Source organism: Hemitrygon akajei, chromosome 13 (genome assembly GCF_048418815.1).
Source record: "Hemitrygon akajei chromosome 13, sHemAka1.3, whole genome shotgun sequence".
In the NCBI taxonomy this organism is placed as follows: Eukaryota; Metazoa; Chordata; class Chondrichthyes; order Myliobatiformes; family Dasyatidae; genus Hemitrygon; species Hemitrygon akajei.
In genome coordinates this window covers 103,990,023-104,004,346 of record NC_133136.1, presented here as the reverse complement: position 1 = coordinate 104,004,346, position 14,324 = coordinate 103,990,023, and the positions used below count along the sequence as shown (strand labels likewise).

Sequence of the window (14,324 nt, the reverse complement as noted above, 5' to 3'; positions counted from 1 at the left end):
GTTCACTGTTACAATTGTACTCACAATGATGCTACCGGATATTCGCCCTATTATCTGATGTTCGGGCGGGAAGCGAGGTTGCCCATTGACTTGTGTTTTGGGGGTGAAGTGGGTGAATTACCCGGGAAGTCCCATCTAAAGTATGTGTCCGACATGAAGAGGGAGTTACAGCGGGTGTACGAGTTGGCCGGGGCGGCGGCTACCAAACAAAATCCGAGGAATAAGATGCGGTATGATCGAAAGGTGAAGTTTGTTCAATTATTGCCGGGCGACCGGGTCCTTTTACGGAATTTGGGATTCCCTGGTAAGCACAAGTTGGCAGACCGATGGGCGGCCAGCCCCTATGTAATAGAGAGCCAGATGCCGAACCTGCCAGTTTACCGGGTGAAACCTGAGGATGGGAAAGGGCCTATCAAGGTACTCCATCGGAATCACCTGCTGCCGCTGGGTCAAGCGGTGCAGGTGGATACGGAGCCAGAGTGGGAGATTACGCCTAGTACAAGGACTCTGCGAGGGCGCAGAGAAAGGGAAGAGCCCGCTGCTGAAGAGCGGGGACGGGTCCCTCGGCCGGAAATGGCTACTGATTCGGAAGAGGACGACTCAGATGAGTGGCCCCTGTTCCCATTCGCTGGTGCTTCAGTACCAGCAGAGGAGGCTCCTGGCCCTTCCCATACTGAATTGGGTGAGAGGAGGGAAGGTCTTGAGGGTCAGATGGAGAAGCAGCCAACAGTGGTGGAAGAGAGGGTGGAGCCCGAGCGTGAGCCGGAGAGATCTCAGGTGAGGGACGACCCCATGAGGAAGGGGGTGAGGGTCTGTCAGGAAGACCTGGGGTGTCCGAGACAGTGGGTTCGCAGGTGGAGAGGGAGCCCAGTGGGGCAGAAGGGGTATGGAGATCTCAGAGGATTAGGCGCCCCCCAGAGCGGTTGACATATGTGGTACCAGGAGAACCGAGTGTGATTTCTACTGCTCTGGGTAGTTACGTCACTGCTTTCTGCACCTGGGTTGGGTTTTGGGTGTTGCAAGAAGCTTTGGGGAACTCTAGTAATGCCATGAGGGCATGACATTTGCTGGTGGGGAGAGAATGTACAATGTCCGGTGTATGTTACTAAAAAGGGCTTCTTTGGTTTGTTACGAGTAGGAATGTTTCTTTGTCTGTTAAATGTTTCTCTCGCCATTGTTTCGCTTTAGAATGGCTGATATGGTAATTGTATTCATTTATTAATCAATGGGAAATGTTATTGTGTTTTGTGAGGCTGGTAACTTGGGGAGGGGTTGCGCGGGCTTGGGGGTGAAGGGAGTCGGCAGGAGAGACAGACGAGGAAGGTGGACGGGCACTGGACAGCTCGTAGGACCACTGCGACTGGCGCTGGACGGCTCGTAAGACCACCGGGTGGTCCCAGGGGTGACGACGTGGCTGTCGGATGATTCGTTGATTGAGCTCCTACGATGTGCACTACACTGACTGAACTTTGATAAGTTGGCGCCTTTTGTTTTTTTCTTTCCTTGTATATATATATTATATTGCCTAATACTTCTCTAGTTACTGTTAGTAAATTCTATAAAGTGTATGTCATATCGGTATTTGGTGTGAAGTTGATACGGTGAGCGGCGCGAGGCATAAACTCGATTCTCACAGCACCTGCGTGTACGGGAGGTGGGTTGGTGTGTGGCTGGATCTCCTTTTCCCCTAGACATATACCAGCCTGTTGGGTAAGTGTTACATTAGAATAGTAAATCAAGCAAGTAAAGAAGGCTATGAATTTTGACTGTTATGAGGCTGGACTGGTTGATTGGCGTCATTCAGGTAGTTTCTACTTACTCTAGTTTACAACTCCAGTCCATATCGTGTGACTGATCTTTAAGAAGCGAATTTCCATGTGATGTAAAGAGCCAGCCTCCTCTAGTCCTGATGCACTCTACATGGGAAACCAGGAAACAGGATGGGAATACTGCTTCAAGCTTATCCGGTGCTGGTATTGTCTCCCAGCAGGTATTATATACATGTGGGACTATGCTAAAGGAAACATGCACACGCTAATCCTATGGGAAGTGGCCACCGAGCTGTCCGCCCAAGTAACTGATTTTTTTAAGCTCTCTTCACAACCTGCAAACAGAGAAAGAGCAAAAAAAAAGAAAAAAAACGGAGGAAAAAAAGCTATCCGCTTGATTCAATTAGAAGATGTGAAGGGAGAGCAGATGTTTGACTGGGTAGATCTTTGACATTATAAAACCAAATGCTTCTGTCTTTGTTTAGGGTGAGTTGTTCTCCAATCTTGGCAATTTACAAGCAAGCATTTTGCCATCAGTCGAGGGGACGTCATCAGTGGGCTGTCTCCGTCTTTTCACATTTAACAAATTACCAACCACAAACAACAGAAGCAGCGAAGATTTTACATGTGTTAACTATGCTTCAAACCTATACATTCATTTGTAAAAATAAACAGGAAATATTTCCACACAGTGAACACTATTAATACTTGCCGTGATCTGGGAGCAGTGGAACTGTGATATTATAGATTAGATCCTGGTTCGGTGTGTCTCTGTCTACGAAGGATAATTGTGTAGCCTGGATTATTGTAACTCTGTCTTCAAGTGCCTAGCAAAACAGAAGTGCTAGTCAACCAAAAATATTTCTCAACATAAATGTTATCTCCATACAATAAATTCCAGTTAATATGGCTATTAGTTAATCAGGGCAGGTGCTTATTTGGGATAACTCTTAAAGAACAAAACCTGAAAAAATTGTCAGGAGTCCCCTTGTTTATTTGGGATGCCATAGCACTTAATTGGGACAGAAGACTGTTGCCAAACAGTTTCTAACTAGAGTCAGTCTCATGTACTTGTGTGGCAGAAGACACTACTCCATGTTTACAGTGAACAGTTTTTAAGTAGCATCATTTGTGTGTTTGGGTTCAAAAAGAAGTGATTGTTGTCACTGATAGATAGCAAGAAATAAGCAGTAAGACAATTCAGAACTGTTTTGCTCACTGTGGTTTCAAGCATTCCATCTTGGAAATGACAGAAATTACCAGGATTGAAAATGAAGCAATTTCACTACTTCAAGTTAGGAACTACAAAGAATTTTATGATATTGACAATCATGGTGAATGTTACAATGAAAATGAAGATTTGAAAGATATAATCATTGTATGAAGGTAGTCTATTATCTGCGCTAGGTGTCTATTGTTCATTTACAGTCAATCAAAAGAACACAGCGGCATACACTAGATGAATTCCTCCATCAAAAACTATTAGGAACTAATACAGATTTGTAGCACTGTAAGCACTGTAGTTTTGGGAACATTCTGATATGTTTGATATTTCATTTAAATACACAATTTGTTACTCAGTTAAGTGGTAGTTTTCCCTTTTAAAAAAAACATTTTAACTAATTCCATGAAACTTTGATTAATTGGGGCAACGCGTAATTTTGCCAAAATATACTGGTCTTGATGTGTCCCAATTAACCAGAATGCACCGTATATAATTTTTGTCAGATGTGAGGCTCACATTGCAATGGTTAATATCCAAAAACAAAATAAGTATAAATGATGCTATAGTTAACAACTTGGTAGCAGATTGTATCCCAAAATGCACTGGAATCTGAACATGTCTGTAACTAAAATTAAATTGGGCCAGTAACCTGAAGATGTTATTTTCATTCTGTAAGGATGGAATATCATAAGGCCATTAAAACTGTATCTCAGAAAACCTCACTTTTAGTTCAAATTTAGAGCTTACATTCTGTAGCAATTATTGAAGAACATCAAGGTCATTTTCAAACTGCGCAGGCCACTAGTCCTCCGCTAAAACTGCTTAATTGCTGTTTATTAAACTGGGGATTTGTCAACCTTTTGCCTCTGCAGAGGTGAAAAATTACCCAACAGATTCTGGCGCTGTAGCTCTTGAATTTCCTGAACTCCACTTTCTTCCCATAGATTGTTTCCCACAGTAAATAGGGTTATGCACCTTGTCTTGATGAAAACCTCCTGCAGCAAAGTTTCTAAATTTAACTCAAGCAGACATAGGGGGTAACAACCAAGTAGTTCTTACGGTGATCTGTAGTGGGGTAATAATTTCTGGAGCTAGCTGTGGAGCATCCTTGTTTTCCTGCAAAATTCCAATTTTAAATATATGGCTTTCTTCTCCATTGTAGGACCCGGCATTGTCTGATACCTGCAATTAATAAAAATTAGTGGGTGATTCTTTCAACAAATGATATTGTTCTACATAAAAGGTAGTGGATTCAGCCCAGTACATCACGGGCGAAGCCCTCCCAACCATTGAGCACATCTTCATGAAATGCTGTCGTAGGAAAGCAGCATCCATTATCAAAGATCCTCACCACTCAGGCCATGCTCTTTTCTCACTGCTGCCATCAGGTTAAAGGTACAAGAGCCTCAGAACACGCACCACCAGGTTCAAGAACAGTTACTACCCCTCAACCATTAGGCTCTTGAACAAAAGAAAATAACTTCACTCATCTATTGAGAAGTTCCAACAACCAATGATCTCACTTTCAGGACTCTTTGCCTTGTTACTTCATAGTATCATTATTTATTGCAATTGATTTATATTTTCATTTGCATAGCTTGTTGTCTTCTGTGCTCTTGCTCTCTTCATTGATCCTGTTTACAGTTACTACTCTATAGATTTGTTGAGTATGCCCGCAGAAAAAAGAATCTCATGTATGTAATGACATGTATGCACTCTGATAATAAATATACTTTGAACTGTGTTGTGCTTATATAAAGGGATTGAAATAATATTTGCAAATATATGGACAAATCCAGCTTTGTCTTGTATTCAACCAAAAGAGTATCAATATGTCCCAGATGGTTTCTTTGTGTGTGCTGTGAACAAAGCTGCAAGAATGTGACTGCAATCTTCATTGGTGAGCATCCAAGAATCCAGTCTTAATACCTTGAACAAGGATGAGCGGCTCCTTGCTATGCTCTCCCATCTCTTTTGTATGTTGCCACAATCTCTGGCCTGCTGCAAAGCAAGCTTGCAGTCACATTGCTAGAATGTGGCTGTGATCCATGGCTCACAGCAGAGTGGACTGAAAAGGCATAGTGGCATAAAAATGGATACTGTCTGGAATTCTAATAGATTAAACACAGCTAGTCCAGAACCTGCAGGACATTGATGTTGTAGAACAAGTAGATTTTCCAAGAATGGATATTACTCCTATTAATAAATGATCCCTGGTGAATTCAAAGATAGTATGATAATGGGACCCCAGTGAGTATAAAGTCAGTGCAGTAATAGGGCCGTTGTGGATTTAAAGAGAGTGAAGGAACAGGACCCTGGTGAGTTGAAAAGACATGTGGGAAACAGGACCAGATGACCCAATGGCAAAACACTAGAATTTCAAGAAAATTAGACAAGAGATAATTGAAGTTCTTACGTAGTAAATGAATGAATGAGTTTATATAGTGCCTATGATGTCATCAAGACAATGTTGCTTTGTACTCACAAGTTGCATTCAATATGTTTAATGGAACATATTTTGATGTTTCCAACTTTTGGCCCAGTAACCTACACAAGTGGATGCAGATAAGGGAAGGATGATGGGCAGATGAAACTAGGTTGGGGAAGGGATCAGAAAAGTGAGGCAAGGTAGAAGAAGGGGGAGACCTTGGGTGGACTGGTGGGAGCAGGAAAGGAACATAAGAGTATGAAATTCCCTTTTCCCTTATCTGTTTCCACTATCACCTACTAGCCTCTAACACTTCTCCCCACATACCTGACCTCATTTGCCCACCACCCCACCTCCCTTCTCATCTGGTTCCATCAATCACTTGTCAGCCTCTGTCTCACCCTTCCCTTTCACTTCTATATATTGGCTATTTCTCCACTACATTCACAATCCTGATGAAACACTGACCATCCCTTTCCCTCTTTTGCTTCAGAGGTGTAGTATTTGTACAGTTTAAAACCATTTCCGCATATCAAAATAGTTTCACAGAATCAAACACCAAACAGATAATCGATCACAACAGGGCATATGATTCTGTAAAACAAGGCATCATCCCAAAGCATTATCACTTCAGTCACAAAGATACAAGTAACCCCTTTAAATCACCTGTAATAGTTTTGGCATTTGGTTGCCAAATTAAATTTGGTGTGAATATCACTTACAACAAAATAAAATCCCGTACTAAAGCCAGTCCTAAAAATAAAGGTTCTTCAGATAAATCATTTATCAGAGAGTTAGACGCTTTCAGAATGGCATTCCTGCGTTCTCCATCACGGCCCAAACAGATGAAATCATCATACTTGACTGTAAATAATCTCAGGGACTCAAGTGGAGTATCTGCTCCAAAGTATGAATGGCTTCCATAAAATCATAGAGTCATAGAAAAGCACAACACAAAAACAGGCCCTTCGGCCCATCTAGTCTATGCTGAACCAAGCCTACTGCCAATATCTTATACAGCTTGAACATAACATCCCATCAATCACTTACCAAGGAGATCAGATTGCAGGATCACTTCATATCAAATAACAAAATTACTGCGTACTCCAAGAACTGAGCCAAATGGTTCTCCATTTCACTTTCAATTAAATTAAGTTGGATAGTTTACATTTTACTTACTTTATTTTTATTTTTTATTTTATTGAGATACAGCACAGAATAGGACCTTCCAGCCATTGAGCCTCGCTGCCCAGCAACCCCCGTAATCCCAGCCTAATCCCGGGGCAATTTACAATGACCAACTAAATTCCAACCAGTACGTTTTTGGACTGTGGAAGGAAACCAGAGAACCTGGAGGAAACCCACGCAGTCACGGGGAGAATGTACAAACTCCTTACAGGAAGCAGCAAGAATTGAACCTGGATCACCTGCACTGTAAAGCATTGTGCTAACCATTACACTACCATGCCAAGATTTAGGGCTAGAAGTTGCTTTAATATGTTTTAATGGTATTAAAACAGAATTATAGCTCACATTACTGCTCACACAGAGATAGAAACCTTCAGTGGCAAAGTTCACATAACTGTACTATTATGTTTCCCTATATAATGGAGAACTCAGATACAGCAGGCTGACCACTGTAAGTTCTCACAACTTCCCTCAGGCAGCTCTTAAAGAGGCATACAACAACCAGACTTGCAGCTGCTGTTGAATGATAGGAGGGGAGTGAGGGAGTTCCCCCAGCAATCTGGACAGGTTGGTGAAGAACAGCATCCCCAGGAAGCACATTCTTCATTCACAAAGACTCTTCATGAAGACTACTATACAACTTGCCCCTAACTCCGAGTGGAGTCATCGGGACGCCAGTTTTTTTGTTTTCTTGTTTTTATGAGGCTAAGTTGCTAGCTCAATGCTCAACCCTGCACAGATGGAAAGCGTGCAAGGGAGTCGGCTGGATCCGAACTTCGCTCCGAAGTCCGGTGCTGATGCCACTACGCCACCAGCCGGAAGATGCTAGAGTCCATTATTAAGGATGAAACAGTGGCATATCTAGATAGCAGTGATAGGATTGGGCTGAGCCAGCATGGATTTACCAAGGGTAAATCATGCTTGACTAATCTGTTGGAGTTTTTCGAGGATGTAACCAGGAAGTTAGACGGGGGAGATCCAGTGGATGTAGTGTACCTTGATTCTCAGAAGGCATTTGGTAAGGTCCCACATAGAAGATTGGTGGGTAAAATCAAAGCTCAGGGCATCGGGGGGAAGACATTGACATGGATAGAAAACTGGTTGGCAGATAGAAAGCAAAGGGTAGCGGTGAATGGGTGCTTCTCGGAATGGCAGGTGGTGACTAGTGGGGTCCCACAGGGATTGGTATTGGGACCACAGCTGTTTACAATTTACGTCAACGATTTGGATGAAGGCATTGAAAATAACATCAGCAAATTTGCTGATGATACTAAGCTGGGTGGCAGTGTGACATGTGATAAGGATGTTAGGAGAATTCAGGGTGACTTGGATAGGCTGGGTGAGTGGGCAGATACTTGGCAGATGACGTTTAATGTAAATAAGTGTGAGGTTATCCACTTTGGGAGTAAGAACAGGAAGGCAGATTATTATATGAACGGTGTAGAGTTAGGTAAGGGAGAAATACAAAGAGATCTAGGAGTCCTTGTTCATCAGTCACTGAAGGTGAATGAGCAAGTGCAGCAGGCAGTGAAGAAGGCTAATGGAATGTTGGCCTTTATTACAAAGGGAATTGAGTACAAGAGCAAGGAAATCTTCTTGCATTCATACAGAGCCCTGGTGAGACCACACCTGGAGTACTGTGTACAGTTTTGGTCTCCAGGGTTAAGGAAGGACATCCTGGCTGTAGAGGAAGTGCAGCGTAGATTCACGAGGTTAATTCCTGGGATGTCTGGACTGTCTTATGCAGAGAGGTTAGAGAGACTGGGCTTGTACACGCTGGAATTAAGGAGATTGAGAGGGGATCTGATTGAAACATATAAGATTATTAAGGGATTGGACAAGATAGAGGCAGGAAATATGTTCCAGATGCTGGGAGAGTCCAGTACCAGAGGGCATGGTTTGAGAATAAGGGGTAGGTCATTTAGGACAGAGTTAAGGAAAAACTTCTTCTCCCAGAGAGTTGTGGGGGTCTGGAATGCACTGCCTTGGAAGGTAGTGGAGGCCAATTCTCCGGATGCTTTCAAGGAGCTAGATAGGTATCTTATGGATAGGAGAATCAAGGGATATGGGGACAAGGCAGGAACCGGGTATTGATAATAGTTGATCAGCCATGATCTCAAAATGGCAGTGCAGGCTCGAAGGGCCGAATGGTCTACTTCTGCACCTATTGTCTATTGAGATAGCTGTGTCCGCTCTTTTGCCACCGTGAATGGAATGAAATGTAGATAAGATCACCTAATCACCCCTCCCTACTTAGACCTTGAGTGGTATTTCAAAGGCAGTAGTGGACAATAAATTTTGAGAAGTGATGAAGAACAGCAACAACAGACAGGTTGAAACATCCTGAAGCCAATGATTGAAGAGTGACCATGACTCTCACCACCATGTAAAGAAATATTCCTGGATGATGTGTGAAACTGCACCTGAGAGAGATGGTGGTTACAGAACTCCATACTGACAAGTTTTGACTTACACTTCGTTAATGATTTTAGGAGAAATAGTGTCAGGAAAATCAGAATGTACCAGGGAACTTCTGGTTTGCTGGCCTATGAGATTGAAAATTCTGCCATGGATGAGTTTTGCAAATTGCTCTGTTTATAGTGTAACTTTAATAGCGAACAATCATACTAAAAAAAATCAGGAGTCAAGTTTTCCAGCAAACACCAAGACACCTTAAAATGTGTGCAAAGTTACTGTACTCTGTGTTTAGGTAATTTGAATTGTGTAGCACATTTTTTTGCAGTAATTTATAGCTCATATTATTGTTGCTTGTTTAATAACATGTAACAATAGGTAAACATACCCACTTTCAGGAATAACTTTATTTAATTTGATTTATTGAGATATAGCATGGAATAGGCTCTTCCAGCCCTTCAAGCTGCACTGGTCAGCAATCCCCAATTTAATCCTAGCCTAATCACAGGACAATTTACAATTTACAACCTACCAACTGGTACATCTTTGGACCGTGGGAGGAAACTGGAGCACCTGGAAGAATCACATGTGGTCACAAGGAGAACGTACACATACACTCCACTCATCTATTACCTCATCTGTGATGATTTTTTTAAAACTTACCACACCATAGATCAATTAATTTCCAGCATCATACTCATATAAAATTCTTATACTTACAGTCTTCAATTTAGCCAATAGATTTATCCATCATCTCTGGTCAGCAACACAAATTTGAACCATTTAGATGTACAACATGTGTCTTTTCAAAAATTTATTCTCAAACAAATTTGCAATAAAATGATTGAGTATAAATGAGAACCATCAACAGTGGCACCAAATGAGGAATACCAGAAGCAGATTTCTTGATTGCTGAGAAACTGCAGACAACACAAGTGAACCTGAGTCCCACAACTTTAAACACCCACACTGACCTACAAGTCCCAACAAAACCTTATCTTCTGTCTGGGGATATTACACCCTTCCGGCCTCAATATCCCATTCTCCAACATTTGGTAGCTCATTCTTTCTTTCTATTTGCATCAGAACTAACCATTTCTGCATGTTTTAATTTTGGCTCAATTTTTCTTTCTCTACTGTACAGCTTACTTGACTGTGCATGTCCTATAGCCTCGCTATTAATAGTGCATCACACAGACTATAAAGAATTATATGCTTTTAACTACACTAACTGCTATGTTGCATTAGAGATATTCTCTTAGATCTAACCATTCCCGTGCAACTGCAAACTTACTCTCTTTCTGTCTTTCCAGATCTGATGAATGATCGTGGACCTGAAATGTTAACTGTTTTTTTTATTTTCTCAATTGCTGCCTGTCCTGCTGTGCATATCCAGGATTTTCTGGGGTTTTATTTCCAGTACATGCAGCTTTTTGATATTACAAGCATGACCATCTTTCAGTCCCAATTTGGCCTCTATAAGGTAGCATATTGTGTTAATACATTACTGGTTATCTAGTTTGATTTGTAGATAATGGTTTTGCTAAACTGGCTTCTGGGTTCTCAAGAATAACACAGATTTGGTTTATAACTGAACTCAGCAGCCTGAGAAAGAAGCTGATTGGTTGGATAGTCATGGGTAACATGTACCGAAGTTTCAATACTCATAGCCGTCCTTCTTCCCACTAATCAATAAATTAAATGATTTTATCCAAGTAACTTGCATTGTGCCAACCACAAAAATGTAGCCATAAAAGAAGGGAAAGGACCATTAAAAAAACATTTCTGGATAATTTTCTAATGTTCTCTGTAGTTTCATGGTTTATATGAACAGTTTTATTGCATGCTGATGACTATGTGGTGAGCCTGAGACTGTTTAAGTACAATGAAACCCATAATTAAATGAAAGACTAAGCCCATAAAAAACTGATTCTGAATTCTACAGAAAAGCTGCCAAAAAATAAATTTTAGAAGTAGTTGTGAAGTATTGCTCAACTTGTCCTGGCTAGTCTTACAAACAAACAACCAGAGACGATACACTCAGAGGCCACTTTATTAGGTACATCTGAGCACCTGCTCATTCATGCAAATATCCAATTAGCCAATCATGTGGCAGCAACTCAATGCATAAAAACATGCAGACATGGTCAACTGCTGCATTCAGAAGCTAGCACAACTCTGACAGGTTTACCTACGCACTGTCCACCAGAGAAAGCAGGATCTCCCAGTGGCCACACATTTTAATTCCACGTCCCATTCCCATTCTGATATGTCTATTCATGGCCTCTTCTATTGTCAAGATGAAGCCACACTCAGGATGGAGGAACAACACCTTATATTCTGTCTGGGTAGCCGCCAACCTGATGGCATAAACATTGATTTCTCTAACTTCTGCTAATGCCCCTCCTCCCCGTCTTACCCCATCCCTTATTTATTTATTATCCCCCCCCTTTTTTTCTCTCTCTGCCCCTCTCACAATCACTCCATGCCTGTTCTCCATCTCCCTCTGGTACTTCCCCCCCTTTCTTTCTCCCTAGGCCTCCCATCCCATGATCCTTTCCCTTCTCCAGCTCTGTATCCCTTTTGCCAATCAACTTTCCAGCTCCTCCCCCTCCTGTCTTCTCCTATCATTTCAGATCTCCCCCTCCCCTCCCACTTTCAAATCTCTTACTATCTTTTCTTTCAGTTAGACCTGACAAAGGGTCTCGGCCCAAAACGTCGACAGTGCTTCGTCCTATAGATGCTGCCTGGCCTGCTGCGTTCCACCAGCATTTTGTGTGTGTTGTCTGACAGGTTTAAACTAGTTTTCCAAACCAGACCTAGTAAATTTACACTGGTGTCAGCACTAGTTATGTGAGACAGTTATAAAAGTTTACAAATAACTAGAACTTAATTCCAAACTTCTATGACAGTACCTTAAAAATGAATGAATCTTCTGTAGAGGCAACTCCTGAATGTTGATACCACACCATACCGTCATTGAGATCCTGCTGTGTAAATGAGCTTGTAACAGTAGCCGTTTTCACATCAGGCAGCCTTTGCCAACCATCTGCTGGACTGTCAGCTGGCATCGGCAACATAAGGATTATATCACCTATTGAGAGTTGAAGTTAGTAATACAGCAGGAAGTCAGGATAAAAAATTCTGACGCTACTGAAAACAGAGTCAAATTAGGCAACAAATTCAAAATTGTATGTGGTTAAAGGATCAAATTTGAATGGTTTAAAAACTTCAAGATGCTGGGCATAAACTTGTAACTTCTATAAAAAAGTCCCCTCCTCCATGAAGTGAAATATGGCTACCAAGCCAACTGGGAACAAAGAGGCCGGTATGAAATCAAAGCCAACCATTTTTTCTTCAAATTGGCATCTATACAACAATGAAACCGTAGAATTTATAGGAGACAAATTACAGATGCCTCTAAATTACATCATAATCGCACTCATCTTCCAACACTGCAACAGACGGGCTGATAGATGGTTAAGGGAATATATACAACAGTGGACAGTCAAAGAATACAGGATTAGAAAAACATGGTGCTCAAGATGGAGTCTTTCCCAGATTAATAGATTAATCGATCAGAAGTTGCAAACTGTTAAGTAAGAGATGCATAAAAGGTCAAAGGAAAAGTTACAAACAAGCTTCAGTCAGATCAAAGAGTAAAAAATGCAAATACTTAAGGTCTAAAATAAAAACAGAATATGTTGCAAATAGTCAACAGATCAGTCATTACCTAAAAAGAGAAACATTTCATGATTCAGGTCGATGACCATTTATCAGAAATGAAATGTTAACTCTGTTTTTCTCTCTCCACTGATGCTGTCTGACCTGCATTTCCAGGAGCTTCCTTTTTCACTTCAGCTTCAGTTAGATGATGCAAGATGGTCTGGCTTTACTTTTAAAGGAATGTTAAAGAACTAGAGCAGTGGTTCCCAAACTTTTCTAAGTTACCGTCTCATTGGCTCATCCCCAGCACCTCCCCTCTCCCTTTCCGACCATTACGTCAAAAAAAGAACTTTGAGTTAAAAGAAAATCAGAACTGTGTGCTGCTCTCCTTGTGTGTGAAGTAGGAAGTACTCAATTCAGCAGAAAGCCAAACTCCACTCAACTGATCATGGAAGTGAGCATACAGCACCCAGGCTCCAGGTGCTTTACCTGGGCAGCACACAGACATAGTAAATCTGAGAACAACCCAGAAAAATACCATAAGCACTCAACGCAGCAAGTGATTAAGTCACACATTCATAAGAAATTAGGTATCTATGAAGCAAGACTTACATGTAAAAAATATCCACACACTCTACACAACACACTGTATTGACAGTCCCTCCATTCACCGCTATCAGATCACACTCTTCTACATGCCATTTACCTCTTGATAGTTGCTCAGGTATCTTTTCAAGTCTCCATTTGTCTTTGGAGATTTTCCACCATACCCTGGATTTGCCCTGTGCTTTTGCCTAGCAACTGGGCCTTGGGTAGAGAAAGTGCATTTAGACCATATTTTCTCTGCCCAAGTCCAGTGTCAGTCACATCCACCTCATGAGATGGGTTGTTCTGGGAGTACTGTTGATACACGCTTTGTAAGAGACCATATTGAGGCTATGGCAGGGGTTTACCTTTCCTTTGAGGTTAACATGGTTTGTGCAAGATCTGAATAGTGAAGGCCACCCATTTTCCAGAAAGATGGTTTTAAAGGTGTGAACAGTGAATGTTCCTTAAACACATATCACCAACAAGGACCCATTCTAGGTTCAGCTTCTGTGCGAAGGCTGCATTACCAGGATTGTTGATATACTTCCTGACGTTGTATGCTGTGAGGATATCTCTCCCAAGCAGAAGTAGGATTTGGACTTTTTCATCTAGAGGTGGGATCTGCTCAGCAAGACACTTGAAGTTGGTGTGATAGAGAGCAACCTCAAGAATTGGTATTTCTTTGCAAATGTCTGGAATGTCATTACACATAGTAAGCGTTAGAAGTGCAAGAGTAATGCCACCATTCCACGCTTCAATCTGATAACCTGTGCTCTTCTACCTGATCTCTCCACTACACCAGCACAGGTCTTCAAGATGTTCAATGATGAACTGCCATGGATGCCAAAAAGATCAAAGACCTCAGACCAGGTTAAGGATCTGTTGCTCTGGTCATTGAGCATAACACACATCTTGAAAGCATCATCTTGTTGCCCTTCAGCTAAGAAATCCTGGAACAGGATTTAGTGGCTAGACTGCTGTTACAAACATCTGCGCATAAGGAGTTCACAGGCAGCTAAGTTTCTTCCTCTTCTTTTCTACCATG

General features: G+C 41.7%; 1 protein-coding gene across 3 annotated transcripts in view; it reads right to left on the bottom strand.

Annotated features, from left to right (window-relative positions):
* Nucleotides 1-14,324, bottom strand: part of fras1 (Fraser extracellular matrix complex subunit 1) — a 518,421-nt gene that overhangs the window by 155,039 nt on the left and 349,058 nt on the right. For all 3 annotated transcript variants that reach the window (XM_073065197.1, XM_073065198.1, XM_073065199.1), the window contains exons 31-33: nucleotides 11,941-12,119; nucleotides 4,054-4,176; nucleotides 2,482-2,596 (exon numbers count right to left, since the gene is read on the bottom strand). In XM_073065197.1, coding sequence (XP_072921298.1) covers nucleotides 2,482-2,596; nucleotides 4,054-4,176; nucleotides 11,941-12,119 — 417 coding nt within the window. The remainder of the gene's footprint in view (nucleotides 1-2,481; nucleotides 2,597-4,053; nucleotides 4,177-11,940; nucleotides 12,120-14,324) is intronic.